Source organism: Danio rerio, chromosome 3 (genome assembly GCF_049306965.1).
Source record: "Danio rerio strain Tuebingen ecotype United States chromosome 3, GRCz12tu, whole genome shotgun sequence".
Taxonomy (NCBI): Eukaryota; Metazoa; Chordata; class Actinopteri; order Cypriniformes; family Danionidae; genus Danio; species Danio rerio.
In genome coordinates, this window is record NC_133178.1 from 50694937 (window position 1) to 50717156 (window position 22220).

At 37.4% G+C, this 22220-nt stretch overlaps 2 protein-coding genes across 6 annotated transcripts; both read right to left on the reverse strand.

The window, feature by feature from the left end:
• Positions 1–840: 840 nt before the first annotated feature.
• LOC793338 (uncharacterized) lies at positions 841–7788 on the reverse strand. Of its 4 annotated transcripts, XM_001333039.7 has the most exons (11): positions 7724–7788; positions 7202–7280; positions 6624–6727; positions 6370–6510; positions 5976–6121; positions 5642–5778; positions 5229–5322; positions 4710–5045; positions 4375–4561; positions 4158–4285; positions 841–3641 (listed from the first exon to the last, which is right to left on the reverse strand). In XM_001333039.7, exons 3-11 carry the CDS (start codon positions 6703–6705, stop codon positions 3321–3323), a joined length of 1572 nt encoding a protein of 523 aa, XP_001333075.1. In that variant the 5' UTR covers positions 6706–6727; positions 7202–7280; positions 7724–7788; the 3' UTR covers positions 841–3320. The 4 variants fall into 4 exon arrangements, with proteins under 4 accessions (XP_001333075.1, XP_005163846.1, XP_073801087.1 ...); XM_005163789.4 differs by lacking the exon at positions 7202–7280; XM_073944986.1 differs by lacking the exons at positions 7202–7280; positions 7724–7788 and adding an exon at positions 6863–6953.
• A 3263-nt stretch (positions 7789–11051) lies between these two features.
• On the reverse strand, positions 11052–18155 carry tubb4bl (tubulin, beta 4B class IVb-like). Of its 2 annotated transcripts, NM_001076715.2 has the most exon segments (4): positions 11052–12442; positions 15940–16050; positions 16947–17055; positions 18015–18155. In NM_001076715.2, coding segments are annotated over 4 exon segments (1335 nt in total). In that variant the 5' UTR covers positions 18072–18155; the 3' UTR covers positions 11052–11384.
• Between the last annotated feature and the right edge of the window lie 4065 nt (positions 18156–22220).

A 22220-nucleotide genomic window follows, 5' to 3' on the forward strand; every position in this document is an offset into this window, starting at 1 on the left:
GTTTTCTTGCTAGTGAAGCGTTCAGTTTTTCCACTTACAAAGTCCGCCATGCAAATAGCAAGTGCGCCATGGTGTGACGCAACTCACTCTTAAAGGGAGTGGGAGATGAGACTAGTTTAATGCATGTTATGCTCAAAACACACCCATAACTCATGAAAAGAATAAGGACAACACTATTAGACCATGCGCCGCAGCGCAAAAGCGTATTTTTCCTTCCTTGAAATAGCATCAGTGGATTCGGACACGCCCTTAATGCTCTTGCGACATGCGCTGTAGTCTTTGTGCCTACACAGTAAATTTGAAATCCGGAAATTAACACCAATAGAGTTAATTTCAACACTTTAAAAGTGTATATATGGGAACCACCCGCAAAGTGTTAATTCAACACTTTCAAAAGTGTTGCCTCTTTAACACCAAAACAGTGTAAAATTATTAACACTATAAGAGTGAAGTATTAACACCAATGCAGATAATAACAACAACACTGCTACAGTGTTGCCTCTTTTAACACCAACACAGTGTCAAAATATTAACACTATAAGAGTGAAGTATTAACACCAACGCAGATAACAACAACACTGCTACAGAGCTAGGAGGAACTTTGTTGCAAACTCTGACAGAGTTAAAATCCTACACTGTTCAGGAGTGAACACTGTTCAAAAAAATAAATAATAAATAAATCACAATCTATTCAAGCTTATAGGAATCAAACATTACATTACTTAAATGTTGACAGTACTATTTAAGAAATGTTACTTTTTTATGGATAACTATATTAAGGCTTCTAAATTTTTTTATTTAAAAATAATAAATTCACTGTGAAGAAAACACATCTTACTACATTACTCTTTCAAAATTTTATTCCAACATGGAACACCAAGCCACCAATAAAATTACTTTACAAGTAACAGTCCAAAACAATATAAAATGAACTGTCATTGCCATATGTCATTTGCAAATCAAATGGCTTGTAGTAAAACAATTGTTCTGTTTTTTTGAGAACAAGGCTGTGCTCTTGTGCAAAAACCCTGAAAGCATGGAGATGTTCAACAAACTCTGATTCCATACATGAGACCAAAAAATAAACTCCATCCTTGATCAAAATTTGAACAATCTTTCCAAAGACTGGTACATCCTCAACCAAATCTAAGCAAACAACAAGATTTTTTCGATACTCCGTACCATGACACTTTACCCAAGGAGTGATAGTTACTTCACTAGAGAGATCAATGTTGAGTTGCTCTGAAATAAAATCACACTTTTCAAGATCAGACAACAACTCATTTGAAACAGGACCAGATTCAATACCCCTCGATGTACAGGATTCCCAGTAATAGGCTATTGCCAGCTGGTGTTTTTTTGCAAGCGATTTGGTGAGGTTTTTGAAGTTTTTTAAATTTTTCTTAAAAAACCTGTGTTTTGCTTCGTACCTCATCGTCCATACATGAATCAATGGGCCAATTTGCCTGATGCATTCAGGGTAGTGAATCATAAGGTGATGCTTCGGAATCAGATTTCTAGAAGGATACAAGTCTTTGAACAACCGATGGTGCTCCACTATCAGATGCTTCAAAAATATGATCATTCCTTCAGAAATGCAATGAGAAAACACAATGTCAACAATTTGCAAGAGCAGCAACATCAAATGCCAGTGCTTATCTCCCTCTGGAACTACATCTCCAAATATGAGAGGGATGTTCCTGATGAGACACAATGTCTGACTTGCATTAAGTCCAATACTGTTTCCTGGGTGCTGAAGGTTGACCTTGGTTGGGCGGTTATTTCGGTCCAAAAAACCATAGTTGAAGGCATACAGTCTTTGAGGAATGGAATCACAAGGTATTAGACCGCAACTCATATATTCAAAAAGCAGTTTTACTTCATACTGTGCCACTCCCTCCAGAATATCATGCATAATGTCCAGCACAAAGTTCTCAGATACATTAAAGTAAGTCAAGGTGTTGAGTATAGAATTTCTTTTAATACCATAACAGGAGTTTTCATTAGGGTTGTCAGCAAGATACTTGTAATGCTTCTCATTTTGGTTTCGGTTGCGCAAAATCACCCTTGGATCATCCTCGCTAAATACTTCCTGTGCTAACACCTTGTCAGTAAGGCACAATCTGCAGTAATGTTTTGCAGAAAAAGATTCAACATAACCAAGAATACCGTTTAGACCCAGGTTATCGCCAGTAATTTGAGCAATTGTACCAAAAATGGGCTCCTCAGAAAAAGACACCTTCATTCCCTTCTGCTCAAGAACTTTAACATCATCAATCAATGGGCCAAGTATTTTGTCCATGCCATACTTTTTTCCATCTTCAGAATGAAATAAAGAAATTAGATGTATGTTCATCAAGGATGAATTTACATGTGATGGTAGGTTACGAAGCACAAAATATATACAGCCAAGTTTATGGATTCCTTGTTTAGATCCTAATGGATTAGCTGTTTCAAAATCATCATAGTAAATTTGGATCTGAAGTGCATTATTACAGATGGAGTACAATGGATGCCTTTTGTAATACTGCCCATCACAAAATTCTCTATACATGTCACTTTGCCTTTGTTCTTGAATCAGTTTACATACTTCCTCATTTCTAAAAATGAACTCCAGAGTTTTGAGCAGAGGGATGTAAATAAAGGTGTCATTAACTGTTGTTTGTTCATACATTCCAGAGGTCGTATTTCTTCTTGAATCGTACCTGACTCCCAAGTGAATTTCAGTAGGTTCAACAACTCCCCATTTCTTGCTGAAATATTTTCTCCATTTAGTGTCTGTATTAAAATCTGAGAATGAATTATGAAAATTATTAAAAACCTCTTCAACTGAACTTCTAGTTGTGCTACCAACAGGCACAACATTTAAAATGCTCTCCCTTAAGTTAGTATGGAAATCATTAACAAAATCCTCCATGCTTTCAATAACAGACAAAATTAAATTGTTTGCAACACCATTAGCCTGCAATTTGGCAATTATGGATGCACACATTTCCCTTGAACTATCCCTTGAAAGAGAAGAACATTCAACCACTTGAGCATCATTATCTGTCATTTGCTCTGTGTCAGACACAAGTGCTTCGTCAGGATTTGGAGCATGCTGATTTTGAATAGATATGTTACCACTGCTTGATGCCACACCCCTAAAATGAAATCTGGTTAAATGTTTTTTAAACCCTGCATAACTTTTGAATTGTAGGAAGCAACCATCCTGAGCACAAACCAACTCAAACTTCTTGCCAGGATACAAACTATGAACAAGTTTAAGGTGCCGAATTAATTTTACAGTTGTAGCAAACAGTGATTTACAGATGTAGCATCTAAACATCATTCAGTAATTTAGCTCTGAGCTCCTTCACCCTTGGGGTTTCACTTGTGCTGCCAACATCAATTCTGTACACTGTGGTCTGGAGAAATGTGAACAAACCTTTAAGTGGAGGATCATAACTGATACTGAACACAAAATGGACCTTGAACAGTTCATCGATTGCCGCTAGTGAAGAGGATTCTTGACATGGGATGAGCTTTTTGTCAAGCACAATGAAGAACTGACTGATGGCTTCCTTGCTGCTTCCTATGGCAAGAATGTAAGGTTGACGATTGTCTTCTGTCTCGAGGTGTTCCTGAATACTCCGGCATGCCTGATTGAGGAAAAAAAAAGGCAAATTAAGCATTATCAGTTAACATTATGACTACAAAGTCAACATTAAATTGATTTTGCAATATTGCAAAAGCTGTGACTTAAATGTGTCATTTTGTCAGGGAAGCAATTCTGTGATCAGTTGTAAATCTCTGAGGCTCTCACAGGTTAAGTCCAAATAAAACAAAGAAATGAAATCCCTAGAGGTTACTTAATAAACAGAACATATAACCCTGATGTTTTAGATTTAGAACTGATTATAGAACCGGCTTTACTGGCAATATGTGCATCTTACAGTCATAGTTTGAGTCTGTTTAGCTCAATTGAACACTAAGATCAAAAGACACAGAAAATGATACAAGCGCCAACAAGCTTAATTCCAGTTTAGGTTTAGAAAATTTGATAAATCAAGCACTTCATATTACACTTATCTCATAGTGTATTATCAACTGGAGAAGTTAATGCATTAATTGAAGGTATAATGTCTACAGCTCTTGTATCATCACCAGTTACCTACCTTTTGAAAAACCACCAGATGGTCAATTGCCTGTGAGATGCTCATCTTCTGGATTTTCTTTCTTCCAGAAACTTGGGGCGACAAAAAATGCAGAAGTAGAAGAAAGGATGATATGTCACTGTCCCACTCTGAAAAAGACAAGTAAAAAGTTAAACATAGACAGTAAAATAACATTCAAAAGATTTTCACTGCACCATTACATCAGTTACATCTGTACCTGGGAAATCCTCTGCCTCGCTGCTTTCTTTGTTCTGTTTGGCAGATGACAGCAATCTTTTCAGCAGTGGAGTGGATGTCAAGGTTTCTGCTAGCTTGATAATCTTTGACTTGAAAACTGTTGGCCACCTTTCCAAGAGTCTGGAAGCCGTTTCTGACCCGAACAGGAGTGTAAAGTCCTGGAGAATCTGAGAAATCAGAAGAAAACATTCCATTACTATAAAATATTACAAGCTAAATGTGATGGTCACTATTTCACCACATCTGTGAAACTAACATTTCAATTAAATTTTTTTATATTTATAAATAAAATATATTTAAAAAGACAATTCATACCAATCCTTTCGTATCCAGAAATCGAGGAAAAACAGAGAGAATAGTGGTGGATTTCTCTGGATCACGCACAAGACGTTGTCTGTATTTAAATGTTGCCCTCATCTTCTGCATGATGACCTCACGGTCGCTTGTATGATTCATCAGAGAGATGGCCTCTAGACTTTGATCACTGTCCAGCTGATCTTCAGGGTGACACAGCTGTCGGTCAAGCAAAGGACCCCCCTTTTCCTCTGTTTTAGGATCATCTTTATTTCCAGAAGGTTTTGTCCCCCTTTGTACGGTTTTGAGTCGCCACGACAAGAATCCAGAGTTTTTCTGGCCATCATAAAAATGTTCCTGACATTAATAAATTCAAAAATTAATAAATTCAAAATGACACAAATTCAGATTCAACATTTAACACTCCATTAATATATATATATATATATATATATATATATATATATATATATATATATATATATATATATATATATATATATATATATAATGATCTTCTGACGACAGACAAGAACTTACATATCCAGTCCTCCCTTGGGGATCTCTGAGTGAGGGAAACAAGGTGATAATTCCCAAACCATACTTCTGTTTGGTAAGGCGGTGTGGAACTCTCCTGAAGAACAGGAGTACTCAATGTTACTTAACATTGATGAGAATTAACAAATGTTATTAAAATTTGTTCAATTAAATGTTTAAAAGATTAGCACTATTACATTTCTAGCACTCAACTTCACACTATACAATTTATAATCTATATAGTAGTCAACATTTGATGTGCATCAAAAAATGTTTTTTAAAATTGTCCTTTGACAAGAATGGGTGTAGTACAATATATTTAATACTTTGATAAAAGATTTTGATTCATTTCAAATGTTGACTATTGTATACTGCTATAACCATAAAAAAACAACAACATTGTTTTTCATAATTACCCTTCTGTCTCCATCATGTGGGCTACTAGAATGTTCACCATAACTTTTCTTGTCTCATCATTAATTGTCCCCGTATCTTCATACTCCCTCAGCACATTTGCTCCACCTGGTCTTGTCTCTAGAATTTGTTTGATCAACTATAAAAAGATATTAGCATTAACATCCTATTATAAAGGTAGAAATGCAGGAATATTGAAAATGCCATTTAAATTCAATCCTGATCTGGAAAAGGTCAGTACTATACACATAATACATAAATTAATGGAACTGATTATGTAAAGCTTATGGTTATGATACTGCAAGTAAACCCCCCAAATTGTGTACTTGCACTCACATCTCTGGCCTGTGAGTTTTGTGAAGCCTCATCCTCATCCTTTCTAAAGCGTTTTGGACTAAACCAGTCACTGTCCTCACTGCTTTTTGAAGTTAAAGAGAGTGTATCTGTATCAAAGCTGGCTGAAGATTGAGGTGTGGAGGGTCCTGTTAATGTTAAAACTGGGGTTAACAGGCAACAGGTTTTTTAATACTGGATCAAAATAAAAAGACAGGTCTAAGTACTTTAAAAAAAAAAAAAAAAAAACAACACTCAATACTAGTTTACATTATGGGACTGTATTTCTACCCACATCAACACTGCCGACATTAAATATATGGTAAAGTACTGAAAATTGGCAGCATTCACTTAGACACATCTTACATCATTCAATAGCTCCACTGTTATCACTCACCACTGTCATTTAAAGCATTTATAACAAGAAGCAGTCCACTGGTGCTCATTAGATCAGGAAACACATCTTCGTCCACCTCTGTACCAGTTTCATCTGTAACTGTAATTACAAGATCCTGTGGTAATGAAAACTTCTCTTTCACTGCAAAGGAGGGAAAATAAATATTATTGTTAAATGCTTTATTCACGTTTAATGATACGTATGATAGAGAAACTTTTTTTTAATAAATATATATTATTTTTAATACCACTCACCCTCTGCTAAAAATAAATCAAAGCAAGCCTCTGGGATTTTTATGAACTTCTTCTGGTTTCGATATTGTGCTTTGACAAGCATTGTCTTGACCTCTGGTGAAGCTCTTGGTGTGGAGAGAAATAAACACATTATATTTGGTTTATGTAATATAATTGGACTATAAATTGTAAGAATAAATAATTTTTCTATAAATAAAGACAACTTAAAGTTAACGTTCGTTGTTTTGCAGCACACTTACACGACAATGATATATTGGAGGGAGTTTTATGAATGTATTATCGTCTGTTTTGGACTCATTCTGACTACCGTTACGCGCGCTGTCTTCTTCTATTGTTTCCTGGCAGCTGTAATGTCTTAAGCTATAGCGCCTTGACGGCTAAACCTTGTTATTGCAATCTCTTACATTCGCGTAAGATTATGCCCTTACATTAAAATATCTGACAACAGTTTTTGTCGATAATGTAGATTAGTCGTTTCATTCATCTGAAGTCTTGAACTGTGTGTTTATATTCCACAACGTGCGTTCTATCACCGAAGTGAGCAATCACTGACTTTCGTTGCAGCATTAAAAACTTACCACGGTACTTTTTAACAGCGAAAACTCTCACCGATCCACGGTCAGTCGGCCACCATTCAGCAGGAACCCAAGCATGTACCTTGGATTAAAACAAGTTATAGTAGTTCAGCCGCTGTCTTTGAAATGTGCACATTTACTTGTTGAACACTACAAGAAATCCACACGCGATAGTTCACCTTGAATAACGTTACCTGCTAAAATGGACGGCGGTCTTAGCGCGCGAGCCTAACTACACTGTGCTTATGTCCAGACATGTGCATACGGTAAATAAAATAAATAAAGCAATCGCCGTGTGCGAGAATTATAATATAATAATATTAATATAAGCGTTATGGTGGCTTTACATGATTCATAAAATTGCTGATATAGGCTAACTTAATAAAAATCACGTCTGAATTATTTGGCTGTGTAACGCTTGATATACTGATCGTTATGAAAAAAAATGATTAAACTAAGATACAAAAACATATTATTTAATTTACACAATGAATCTGTATAATAAGATTTATATATTAGACTTACCAACTTTCTTCCACTTGCAGCATTTGAAATGGCGTCTGCATGTGGTCTGGTTGAATCAAAAGGACGTCTGCACGTTCATGGAGGTGTGGCCTGGTTAACGCTTAAGGAGTTGCCTTTGCAACGATATAAAATGACACCAACTCTTAATCGAAACTGACGCTTTTGGTGTTTAACTCAATCTGTATAGCGTTGACGCAACACTTTATTTTAACACTTTGTTGTAACACCAGTAAATCAACACCGGTAAATTTGCTGTGTAGATCATTATAATAGAGCCCAATATGTTTTATAACTAATTTCTAACTACATTTTTTGTCGTTGTAGTCATGACAATACATAATATTTAGCAATTTTTTTTTCAAGGTAAAAGTATTCAGTTTAAAGTGCAATTTTAAGGCTTAACTAGGTTAATTAGGTTAACTCGGCAAGTTAGGTTAGTCAGGCAAGTCATTGGACAACAGTGTTTTTTTCTGTAGAGAGTGGGAAATATCATTTTTAATGGGGCTAATGATATTGACCCTAAAATTAGTTTAGAAAAAATTAAAACTGCTTTTTTTCAAACTAAAACAAGTAGTTCTTTCTCTAGAAGGAAAAATGTCATAGGAAGGTTTTTGTTTTTTCACAGGAGGGCTGGTAATTTTGTCTTTAACTGTATTCAGATTTATTTGATTGCAATATAGGGTGTTTTTACACTCCTAGCTGATATGTTTGTTGAAACCACTTAATTTAAGAATTTCAAAATGATACTTTATAATAAGGTTTCATTTGTTAACATTGGTTAACTACATTAATGTGAAAACAGCAGTTATTAGTCATAAAGTTAATTTAAACATTTACCAATACATATTTAAATAAACATTTCTACAATACATTTTTGTACTTTTACATTTATTGATTGACCTGTAAACTGACATGAACAATGAAAAACTGATCAAGTAATGATAATTGAAAAAGAAAACCACAACTTCGAAGTTGTTCTCGAAAATCGTGAACTCTGTCTGCAAAGAAGAAAAGTAGAGCTAAGCACTTTCTGTCATTAATTTAGGGCAGAGGTTCCCAAAGTGGGGGTCGGGACCAACTGGTTAGTTGTGGGACAATGAGGAGTCGCCGCTTGTCAATTTTCAAAAATCTAATTCATTTTATTAAACTTTTTGAATTACCATATTTTGTCCAAAACCTACTGCAGAACAAAATAGTAGTTAATAGTAAATAAAAAGCCATTAGCCTTTCGATATTCTTTTGCGCCCCCTGGGGTGTTTACGTTATATTAAAGACACAGCAATAGCGTCAGATGCAGCAGATTGATTTTATGGCACCAGGTTACGGCAGTCATGTACTTTCAAAGTAAATATAGGCCACAACTGAACATGGAGGATGGTCTCCGAGTAGAGTTCTCCGAAATTAAACGTTGAATAGACTTAGACCTATTGGTATGTGCATCGTTGTGTGCAAGAATTATATATTTATAACCACCTTAGAGAATATTGGGAGTCATAAGTCACTGGCACTGTTATTTTGGGGGTCGTGAACTGAAAAGTTGTGATTTAAGGAAGCTCTGAAGTTTTTTTTGGTTGCTTATTTGGTCGCTAGGAGCAATGTTTTCATCATGTTTCTTGGATTAAATACAAATTTTCAAAGTTTTGGTATTCTTTTTGAATCACCTTGTATATTTTAACTGACATTAACATAGATGGAGCAAATATGTATGTATGTATGTATGTATGTATGTATGTATGTATGTGTATGTATATACTATACAACTATACTACTTCTGTTTTTCATTGTTCATGTCAGCTCACACATATATGCTGTGAGATTAGGGACAGGATATATAATTAATTTTAATATATATCATTTTTTCCCTGCTAGTTTGTGATAGTTGAAATGTTAACAAATGAGAATTTTTCATAGAGTGTTTGTGTTACTAATTATTTCAATAATTTTGTATGTCTTGATTGACCTCATTTATATTTCAACCGCGTCTGTATGATTGAATGTACTATTTATGTCCAGACATTTGATCAGTTCTACAATAATTTCAGCTTGGAATCGTTTTTGATTCTTTTATATTAGCATGAATGTTTACACAAAAATATTTCATGCGTTGTATTTCACTTGAGTGCCTTTTCCAATTTCAGCTTTTTAGAATCCGTTAAATGATGTCTTTTATATTTAACCTCAATGGCACCAGAGGTTTTGCTTTATTGTGAACATAATCCCTAAGGTGGTCATTAATGACCTCCTCTTAAAGGTGTTTTTAAGAGGATTTCATATATTTACAAAATAGCATGCCTGGGGTTGCTTTTATTATAAAAAACCTGTTACACTGTGTTAAAATTTCAAGGACATACCACAAATTATAAATAAATTGTTATTTTATTAAGCAGATGTATTAAGTGTTCTTATTTTACTGAATATATTGGCTTACATAATAAAATGTCTATTAAATAGTAGAATCTATGCAAAATAATAATTCTCTTTGGGAAAACTTACCTTGAAATGGTAAACGTCATTACTGTATATTGTGGAATTTAGCATGACTGGAAAGCTATTCACATGAATACTTGACGGAACTTTGTATCAGATTACACAATTTTATAATTAATGCCATGTAGTTTAAGTGATTCTCATCAACACATTGATCTTTGTAGCAAATAGTGCATTCATTGTATGGTGCTGGCTTTGAATTCTTGCACATTCACATGTAATGGCTTAATTCTACATAAAAAAAAAAACAGATTCATAATAAAAACCAGTTGAAGATATCTTGACTTGTAGCAGGAAAGGTGTAGGCTACTTTTAAGTTTTATGACCTTGCATTGCGTGTCATATGATTGCTGAAACCTGTACAATAATATCTGGGTGTGCGTAAAGGAGTGTCTTTCTTGGAAGCTTAACTGTTTAACAGCATTGCTTAACTGCTGTTTCAAAGATGTGCTTGCCAAGAACATTGCAAGACATCTTTGTGAGAATCCTGTTTAGTTAGTTGTACTCAGTAGCACTGCCCTCTAGTGTTCGATGAGTCTTTTATGTTGCCATTTTCTGGATATGCAAACACCAGTAGTGGCAATGATTTCAGTGATTATGAATTCCAGACCCTGCTTATTTATGTGCCTCTTTTATTTGACACATAAGGATAAGCTCATGGATCTTTCGGTTAACAAGCTTATGATCTTAATCAGGTGTGTAAAGTAAAGAAGATATTTAAATGTGCTGGGTGGGGGGGTCCCAAGGACTGGAATTGAGAACCACTGGTTTATGTAAAGATTTAGTTCCTGTTCAAGGTTGAACTGTCAAATAGTTAACTACATAAATCAGGGGAAACACATTAGATATAGAATTGGTCTTTATTCAGATTAACACTGACAGTAGTTACATCTTTCTCAAACCTGATGGCTTCACAGTTAAAATCACTTTCATTTCACTTGAATGTGAGGGGGAAATTTGATGGCATGCATTCACAATAGTTAGAAACACAAAACCAAACCAAATGTTCACAACTCCTCAAAATATCACTGGTGGGATGGGGGAAACACAGTCAATAGTGAATTCTGGATGTGAAAACCCATTTATTGTTCTGGAGAGCATTGGTCTGTGGTGAGGAAGATAAAAATGTGGGTGATGGAGTGAAGGGAACACCAATGTGGCAGGTTGCGGCAATTTATGCGACCTCCTCCTCGCCTTCCTCTTCGAACTCACCCTCTTCGGCGGTGGCATCTTGGTACTGTTGATACTCAGACACCAGGTCGTTCATGTTGCTCTCAGCTTCTGTGAACTCCATCTCATCCATGCCCTCTCCGGTGTACCAGTGCAGGAAAGCTTTGCGGCGGAACATAGCGGTGAATTGTTCGGAAATACGTTTGAAGAGCTCCTGGATGGCCGTGCTGTTGCCGATGAAGGTTGCGGCCATTTTGAGCCCACGAGGTGGAATGTCGCAGACGGCAGTCTTGACGTTGTTGGGGATCCACTCGACGAAGTAGCTACTGTTCTTGTTCTGGACGTTCAGCATCTGCTCATCCACCTCCTTCATGGACATGCGTCCACGGAAAACTGCGGCTACGGTCAGGTAGCGGCCGTGACGTGGGTCGCAGGCAGCCATCATGTTCTTGGCATCAAACATTTGCTGTGTGAGCTCAGGAACGGAGAGTGAGCGATACTGCTGGCTGCCTCGGCTGGTGAGTGGTGCAAAACCAGGCATGAAGAAGTGGAGACGTGGGAAGGGCACCATGTTGACGGCTAGTTTGCGAAGATCAGCATTGAGCTGGCCGGGGAAGCGGAGACAGGTGGTGACGCCACTCATGGTGGCTGAGACGAGATGGTTGAGGTCTCCGTAGGTTGGTGTGGTTAGCTTGAGCGTGCGGAAACAGATGTCATACAGCGCCTCATTGTCGATGCAATATGTCTCATCAGTGTTCTCCACTAGCTGATGGACGGACAGTGTAGCGTTGTAGGGCTCCACCACGGTGTCGGACACCTTGGGTGAGGGCACCACGCTGAAGGTGTTCATGATGCGGTCGGGATACTCTTCACGGATTTTGCTGATGAGCAGGGTGCCCATGCCAGAGCCAGTGCCTCCGCCGAGAGAGTGGGTGAGCTGGAATCCTTGCAGACAATCGCAGCTTTCAGCCTCCTTGCGCACAACATCCAGTACTGAGTCCACCAGCTCTGCTCCTTCTGTGTAGTGACCTTTGGCCCAGTTGTTTCCTGCACCACTCTGACCTGCAATCATTAAAATACGAATTGAGCATTAAAAGATCAGGAGTTGTTTCGGACAAGCAAGGCCAAGCCTTATCAACCGGACATCTGGAAATCTCAAAAATGACTGACTGGACTTACATTAAGACATATTTCAAATCAGAAAGGAACTCTGGCATACACTGACAAACTCTGGTTGTTTGAGTTAGTATGGATGTACAAATATTAAGTTCATGTCTTAAGGCTGGACCACACCACTTTGGTGTGACATCTGTCAACTGTCAGGCAAGTTTGTTTGGTGTGTTCCACACATCACCTCAGACTCGCATCAGAGAGAGTTTGAAAAATTGGTCATGTAGAATCAGTATTGGCTGTCTGTGAAGAGAACGCTCTGATTGGCTGTTCAGTTTCTAAGCAGAGTGCAAGAACAAAACTGAAGTAACTAAGCAAACAATGCAAGTCAAGAGGGAACACAAAGAATACTTGCTGTCATTTTGTTGCATTTCTTAAATATTTGCAAACAATATGGATTATTGTTTGCTGGTTTGAGCCCCGGCTGGGTCAGTTAGCATTCCTGTGTGGAGTTTGCATGTTTCTCCCCATGTTCACATTCATTTCCTCCAGGTGCTACGGTTTCTCCCACAAGTCCAAAGACATACGCTATAGGTGAATTGGGTAAGCTAAATTGACTGTAGTGTATGCATGTGAATGAGAGTGTATGGGTGTTTCCCAGTGATGGTGTGGAAAGATGCATCCTCGTACAAAGGAGCAGAATGCGCATTCTTGTTTCAGTTGACTATCTTGCAAATATCTTTTAGGTCCAGATCGGACTACACAGTCAGTCGGTTTTCATTGATGCTAGTTCTTTGACATTGGTTTTAGGTTTCTTTGAGAGTCAATGCTTCTACATCTTTACTCAGAGGCAAATGGCGGTGTTATATAGAGGTCTAGACTTACAGTATTTTGACATATTTTACTTTACTCATTCATAGTACCATCTTAAATCTTTAGGAATAGATCTGGCAGTATAGATAAATACATTTCTGTTAGTGTGGCTCAAGTGAACTGTACATCCTGAAAAAATGTGTAGCTAAACCTTTGGATCGCAACTTGGTGACTGATTGCAGTATAGGTCTTAAACTCTTCATTTAAACCTGGGTGTCAAACTCCGCTCCCGAAGAGCCACAGCTCTGCGCACTTTAGTTCCAATTCTGCTCCAACACGCTTACCTGTAGATTTCAAACAACCCTGAAGGACTCAATTAGTTAGATTGTTTGTTTAATTAGGGTTCGAACTAAACTTTGCAGAGTTGCAGCTCTCTAGGAACCGAGTTCAACACCTGTGATGTAAACAATTAAGATGTGAAGCAAAGTGTTTCCCAAAGAGGATTTCTGCCATTTCAGGGGGTACTATACTTCTACGTAAGCGTCCAATAAACATGTAAATGATCATGTGTTTAGGAAAGGGTTCTGTGGAGGTTAGTGTATAACTCTAAAACTCTGCACAGTGATGATCATGAGCTAGAACTGCAGTATTAGAGCTCTAAATGAGCATTTTAGCTTTACTTTTCAGTGATGGAAGGAAGTGGAGACTCATTGTTCATCTCTTTTGTTACTATCTATGTGCAACCCTGCCACTCCTGCACCACCCAACCTGCTCCGAGCTGGGATGGAACCGGCCACTTTCCATATGGGAGTTGGTTTCTCTAATGCCTAGTTCACACTAGAGGATTTTAAGCCTGATTTGAGCCCGATTTGGAAGTTAACGAGCTCGCCGACAGATCGGGCTGTGATTGGGAAGAAATCTGCGGGTGCTCGGCACTCGCCGCTCTTTATGTGTGAACTACTGAGCAACGCATCAACGAGGTTCGCTGACGCGTCGCCGACACCTCGCAGACGGAAATCCAACATTCAGCATGCTAAATATTCCAGAGCAGTCGGCCGACTCAACCCCACGTGTGGTCAGATGTAGTGACGAGCTGCAGCCAATGAGAGAGCATATCAGCATGAGCTGAATGCCTGTGTGTTCAGGAGCTCAGCAGAAACATCTGTGATTGGTCAGAATGGGCATCAGTGCACTCGCTTCATTCTGCGTTAGCACGGACATGGGAGGAGGATATATTAACAGTGGAACTAGAATTCTGTAACTATTAGAATTACCATACTGCTCATTCTGACTGTTCTCATATAAAACGCCAAATTGTCACAACATATTTACATTCAAAGCTATTATTGAGATATTAAAATTAAGCTTTGAATGTCTGGCATCATATTTAATGACACCATTACCCTAAAAATATAATATTTTTTTTGGTAATACAGCCTATAAATATGTAGTTAAGATACTAAAACACTTAAAGGCTTGGCTTTCATTTTCACTTTCAAAAAGGAGCTATTTCACAGCACAGAATATGCTGTTTTGAAAGATATCTGAAGTAAATTGATGTTTTTGCCATCAGAAAGTTTTGTTTATGTTAGCAGGAAGTTGCCAGGCAAGAAAATGCACACATATTTAAAGTCACAGCGAAAAGTATCAGACATGCATGCAGTCATTTTGACCAATATGGTAATTTAAGGCAGAAATGCTCAGTTCTTTACTGTTTTGTAATAAAAAAAATAACAATGTCAGAAAGAAATACACTGATAGTTAGAAAACGGCAGGGTGTTATAAATATGTTAGTTTTATTTCAAAGAGTTATAAAATTACAAAAATTAAAAACTCTGTGTATCTATCCACTGGAACCTTGCAGATGAGTGATTAATCCGCTCATAAATCAGCTGATTTGACTGTTTTTAAATGCTTTCTCCAAAGCTTGAAACGCTGTCAGTGATGTAATCAGCACACAAGCAGCCAATAGTGTTCAGCTATTTCTGACGACTCCTCCCTCAAATTTTCATTGGCTGTGGTTTGGTAGCTTGAATGAGCTGATGGGGAATGAGATGTTGTCAGATCATGTAGTGTGTGACCCCCCTCTTGTGGATCGTTCACGTAGTGTTGCGTAGTGTGAACACCACAGAGATCAAAAGACACAAAGTCAAGTCATGTAGTGTGAACAGCACAGCGATCTGCTGATGTTTAAAATCCTGTAGTGTGAACTAGGCTTAACAAGGATGCTAAAGAGCATGGCCTCTAGCGTCTGTCGCTAGATAACCTTTAAAGGTCAGAGGTGTGAGGTTTACATGCATAGCACTTTACTACCCGGCCTCCGCTACACTCACCCCCTAAACCTCAATCCTGTCTGGGTCATGGCACCAATGTAACCCTGCCGGTCCTACACCACCCAACCCGCTCTGAGCTGGGATCAAACTGGCGACTTTCCGTATGGGAGTCGGTTGCTCTAATAAGGAGGTTAAAGACCATGGCTTCTAGCGTCTGTCGCTAGATCAATCGCCTTTAGATATCAGAGGAGTGAGGTTTAACTGCACTTCACTTGCTGACCTTTGCTAACAATGCTGTGGGTGTCATATTTGTTTATAACAAAAGTAATGATGAAAAAAGTAATTAATAAAAGATTAGCTCACCAAACACAAAGTTGTCAGGTCTGAAAATTTGGCCAAAGGGTCCAGAACGAACTGAATCCATTGTGCCAGGCTCCAGATCCACCAAGATGGCACGGGGGACATACTTCCCACCTAAATGAACAGACAAATATAGTAAGTCATACGGTTGAGACATTTATTTCTATATTATGTAAATGTAATTGTCTGTGCACAAACATGTTCAAAAGTCTATTAAAGCTGTGTTGCCATTTAGTTTTTATAGAAGTAAATAGTGTTTTTGCCCTTCTTTTGTTTTGATGGGAGCAGTAATTGTGTTGCTTGAATTTTGTGTAAAAGCTAAAGAAGGTGTTAACCTAGATGATAACATGATTTTAAAAGTTTTTAAAATCTGTTTTGGTGTATTTTTTTTTCAGGGTTTAAAATGTAAAAATAAAACATACATTTTATTATGGATTTAAAATTTAGAATAATTATAAATATGTCTTGTTTAATATTATAAAAATTGTATCTGAAAATGTCTATATTGGCACAATGTTTGTTTATTTGTTTACTATAATGTTAACTATATTATTTTATTATATATTAAATTCATGTTTTAAATCAGCATTTTAAAATTTTACTTCATTTGTTACTTATAAATATATTTAAACAGTTCTCATTATTATAGATTTTTTTTTATTTCATTTTGTTTTGGTTGATTTGATTATTAATTTCAGTTAATTGCCTAAACAAATTTCTTTTACATATTTCATTCTAATTTCTGCCTAGCACAGTTTTTACAAAGTTTTCTTATCAATAATGCACATGTTCAGTATATTTTTATTTTTATTGTCATTATTTTTCCATTTTTTTAATGGTTACCAAATTTTTTACTTCAACAATAATGCTTCACAATCCCACAATACAAGATTGTCTCAGCCTATATATAACTACAAATTTCTGCTTTGCTATTTGCTATTCTGCTATTTAGCTATTATGCATGCTAATAGTTCATGAATCTGAAGCCAATGTGATATTTACAAAAATACCTGTGGCCTCATTGTAGTAAACACTGATCCTGTCTAGCTGAAGGTCGCTGTCTCCATGATATGTTCCAGTTGGATCAATCCCATGTTCGTCACTAATAACCTCCCAGAACTGAGAGAGAGATGGAGAAGGAGGAGAAACAACAGGGCGGATGCCAGAGAGAGGAGAGGGAGAAATAAACGGAGGCCAAGTAAGAATAAGCTCAACACTACTATATATATATATATATATATATATATATATATATATATATAATTATTATAAAAAATGCAATAGGCATCAACAATGTGAATATCTGGTTTTAATGTAGGATGATGATTGTAAACAACAATAGTAATAATAATAATACATACATTTAGAAAAAAAATATTTTTACAGTTCAAATGTACATGGTGGTTTAAAAGAACGATTCACTACATAATGTTGGAATCTTGTAGATTATGCAAATTATATGGATTTTAGTGAATCAGAACAAATGCATCAATGTGACATTATTTTCTTTCATCGATTGATGAGATATAGGTCAGACTAGGATCCATTTGCAAGATATTACATGCATACTAATCTATATGGATATATTTGCTCTATATTACATAACAAAACACAATCCTTTTCCCAATATGCTAATTACTCATAAAGTAGGTCATTATCGTATACAGGAACAGTCGATCCCAAGTACCACACAAGCTTCAAAAACATTGGCTGTGTACTGTCTATAAGGTTTAAATCTAATAAATGTGCCATAAACGCATGGGTATAAGTAATAGAGCCAGCAAAAGAAACATTAAAGGAACGTTTAATTCATCATTCCCCGTCGTACAATGGATGGATGTTTCCACGCCCAATGGAAGCACATCTCAACCCACAATGAACCGATTATGCACAGCTGCAAACCAGAACTCAAAATCCCCTTTAAATCGTGCATCATGCAAATAAAACCTGCAGAATCAATTATCTGCAATGCACTTCTAGTGGATTCTTTAAGGACCAGATTAGTCGCCCTGAAGGACACCCTCGTGCACGTTAAACCCCCCATCCAACCAAGCAACATTTTTGGTTTTAGCTTTTACCTTGGCTCCGATCTGGTTGCCGCACTGGCCGGCTTGCAGGTGCACAATCTCGCGCATGGTGCTGCAGGAAGGATGACGGCGGGGATGCAGGAGTCGAGGGGCTGCTTCTTCTGCTCGCTAACGGGCTGAGCCGCTTTTTTTGTCGCTCGCAGATTAAACGCCGCCTCTGAGCTCCGCCACTGGGCTGAGCGTGTGGTGCAACATTACGTCATCGACATGGTACCCAGAGCCGAGGAGGAGAGGAGGAGGACCCGCAGCTCGTGGAGACCCCGGATTGGATGCTGCTAGTGATCAAGGAGCTGATAGGCCACTTGTGAAGACGGGTCCGAAAAATCGAGAATGTTTGCTCATCACTGGAACGAAGAGCTCAGTGGTAGTGTGCGGAGCAGGTTATACTGGAACAGAGGTCAGATCAAAAGAACATGAATAAAATCTGTTTGACTTTCTGTCTGTCTGTCTGTATGGATGGATGTATGGATGGGGGCAGAGGCGCCCACAGAAAATTTTCTTAGGTGTGGCCAAGTAAGGCCACACCAAATCGGTGGCACACACAAATAAAAAAATGAATTGTGTATATATTGTGGTTAATGATAAATGAAATAATGTCTGGTAAATGAAATAATGAAGTTTTAATTAATTCCATTAATTACTCTTGAAATATTACAATTTATTCCTTGAAATAATTCAGCAAGTACATGTGCAAACCAAATAAATAAATAAAAATAAATAAAAATAAAATAAAGAAATATTACTGTACTATAAAATTAATAAAAATTAATGAATTAATAAAACAAATATATGAACAAAAGACATTACCCCCCCCCCACACACACACACACTTACTACAGACCCTAGTAATATAATTTATCCATGTTCCTTTTTGAGCCACAATATATTAGTACATATTCTATTGATGTACCTTTTTGCAAAATACACCCACAAAATGCACAAACTTTTTGGCCCTTTTAAGTTAACCAGCAAAATAATGGAGTTGCTAAATAAACTAGATTCTTAAAAGCTGGTTTTAAAATGCATTTATTTAAATTTTCAATCAGATAAAACACAACTTTTTAATTTGAAAAATAACATTTTAAAGTTGCTTTACTTTTCAGTGATGGAAGGAAGTGGAGACTCATTGTTCATCTCTTTTGTTACTATCTATGTGCAACCCTGCCACTCCTGCACCACCCAACCTGCTCCGAGCTGGGATGGAACCGGCCACTTTCCATATGGGAGTTGGTTTCTCTAATGCCTAGTTCACACTAGAGGATTTTAAGCCTGATTTGAGCCCGATTTGGAAGTTAACGAGCTCGCCGACAGATCGGGCTGTGATCGGGAAGAAATCTGCGGGTGCTCGGCACTCGCCGCTCTTTATGTGTGAACTACTGAGCAACGCATCAACGAGGTTCGCTGACGCGTCGCCGACACCTCGCAGACGGAAATCCAACATTCAGCATGCTAAATATTCCAGAGCAGTCGGCCGACTCAACCCCACGTGTGGTCAGATGTAGTGACGAGCTGCAGCCAATGAGAGAGCATATCAGCATGAGCTGAATGCCTGTGTGTTCAGGAGCTCAGCAGAAACATCTGTGATTGGTCAGAATGGGCATCAGTGCACTCGCTTCATTCTGCGTTAGCACGGACATGGGAGGAGGATATATTAACAGTGGAACTAGAATTCTGTAACTATTAGAATTACCATACTGCTCATTCTGACTGTTCTCATATAAAACGCCAAATTGTCACAACATATTTACATTCAAAGCTATTATTGAGATATTAAAATTAAGCTTTGAATGTCTGGCATCATATTTAATGACACCATTACCCTAAAAATATAATATTTTTTTTGGTAATACAGCCTATAAATATGTAGTTAAGATACTAAAACACTTAAAGGCTTGGCTTTCATTTTCACTTTCAAAAAGGAGCTATTTCACAGCACAGAATATGCTGTTTTAAAAGATATCTGAAGTAAATTGATGTTTTTGCCATCAGAAAGTTTTGTTTATGTTAGCAGGAAGTTGCCAGGCAAGAAAATGCACACATATTTAAAGTCACAGCGAAAAGTATCAGACATGCATGCAGTCATTTTGACCAATATGGTAATTTAAGGCAGAAATGCTCAGTTCTTTACTGTTTTGTAATAAAAAAAATAACAATGTCAGAAAGAAATACACTGATAGTTAGAAAACGGCAGGGTGTTATAAATATGTTAGTTTTATTTCAAAGAGTTATAAAATTACAAAAATTAAAAACTCTGTGTATCTATCCACTGGAACCTTGCAGATGAGTGATTAATCCGCTCATAAATCAGCTGATTTGACTGTTTTTAAATGCTTTCTCCAAAGCTTGAAACGCTGTCAGTGATGTAATCAGCACACAAGCAGCCAATAGTGTTCAGCTATTTCTGACGACTCCTCCCTCAAATTTTCATTGGCTGTGGTTTGGTAGCTTGAATGAGCTGATGGGGAATGAGATGTTGTCAGATCATGTAGTGTGTGACCCCCCTCTTGTGGATCGTTCACGTAGTGTTGCGTAGTGTGAACACCACAGAGATCAAAAGACACAAAGTCAAGTCATGTAGTGTGAACAGCACAGCGATCTGCTGATGTTTAAAATCCTGTAGTGTGAACTAGGCTTAACAAGGATGCTAAAGAGCATGGCCTCTAGCGTCTGTCGCTAGATAACCTTTAAAGGTCAGAGGTGTGAGGTTTACATGCATAGCACTTTACTACCCGGCCGCTTTTTTTGTCGCTCGCAGATTAAACGCCGCCTCTGAGCTCCGCCACTGGGCTGAGCGTGTGGTGCAACATTACGTCATCGACATGGTACCCAGAGCCGAGGAGGAGAGGAGGAGGACCCGCAGCTCGTGGAGACCCCGGATTGGATGCTGCTAGTGATCAAGGAGCTGATAGGCCACTTGTGAAGACGGGTCCGAAAAATCGAGAATGTTTGCTCATCACTGGAACGAAGAGCTCAGTGGTAGTGTGCGGAGCAGGTTATACTGGAACAGAGGTCAGATCAAAAGAACATGAATAAAATCTGTTTGACTTTCTGTCTGTCTGTCTGTATGGATGGATGTATGGATGGGGGCAGAGGCGCCCACAGAAAATTTTCTTAGGTGTGGCCAAGTAAGGCCACACCAAATCGGTGGCACACACAAATAAAAAAATGAATTGTGTATATATTGTGGTTAATGATAAATGAAATAATGTCTGGTAAATGAAATAATGAAGTTTTAATTAATTCCATTAATTACTCTTGAAATATTACAATTTATTCCTTGAAATAATTCAGCAAGTACATGTGCAAACCAAATAAATAAATAAAAATAAATAAAAATAAAATAAAGAAATATTACTGTACTATAAAATTAATAAAAATTAATGAATTAATAAAACAAATATATGAACAAAAGACATTACCCCCCCCCCCCCACACACACACACACTTACTACAGACCCTAGTAATATAATTTATCCATGTTCCTTTTTGAGCCACAATATATTAGTACATATTCTATTGATGTACCTTTTTGCAAAATACACCCACAAAATGCACAAACTTTTTGGCCCTTTTAAGTTAACCAGCAAAATAATGGAGTTGCTAAATAAACTAGATTCTTAAAAGCTGGTTTTAAAATGCATTTATTTAAATTTTCAATCAGATAAAACACAACTTTTTAATTTGAAAAATAACATTTCTTTAAAAAAAGTGTGCAATCTCAGTAAATCAGTTACGTCAGTGGCGCTGATCAGTCTACAACAATTTAGTGGTTACATTTTATTAATTAATTAATGAATTGAAATATTGTGAATTAAGTAAGTACATTTAAATTAATAATATCAACAAATAAATCATATTGGGGTGGCCACAGGGATGGCCAAAGTTTACACAAGGGTGGCCGTGGCCATGCCTTGAGGGCGCCCCTGCCTGGGGGTAACTTCTCAAGGCAGACAGTCTAATGGATGCTACACACTGAATGCAATTTGGGCACAGACCTAGGACAGCATTTCTTCACAGAAAGCAGACAAATGCTCATGACTAAGGAGACTTCTGGTTCTGGTTTTATGGTCAGATGAAACAAAAATTAAATTGTTTGGCCACATATGTAGCCTTCATTTGGCATAAAAAAGGAGAAGTCTTAAAGAACACCATCCTCAGTGGTAGAACAGGGAACCTTACAGTAAATGGTACAATACA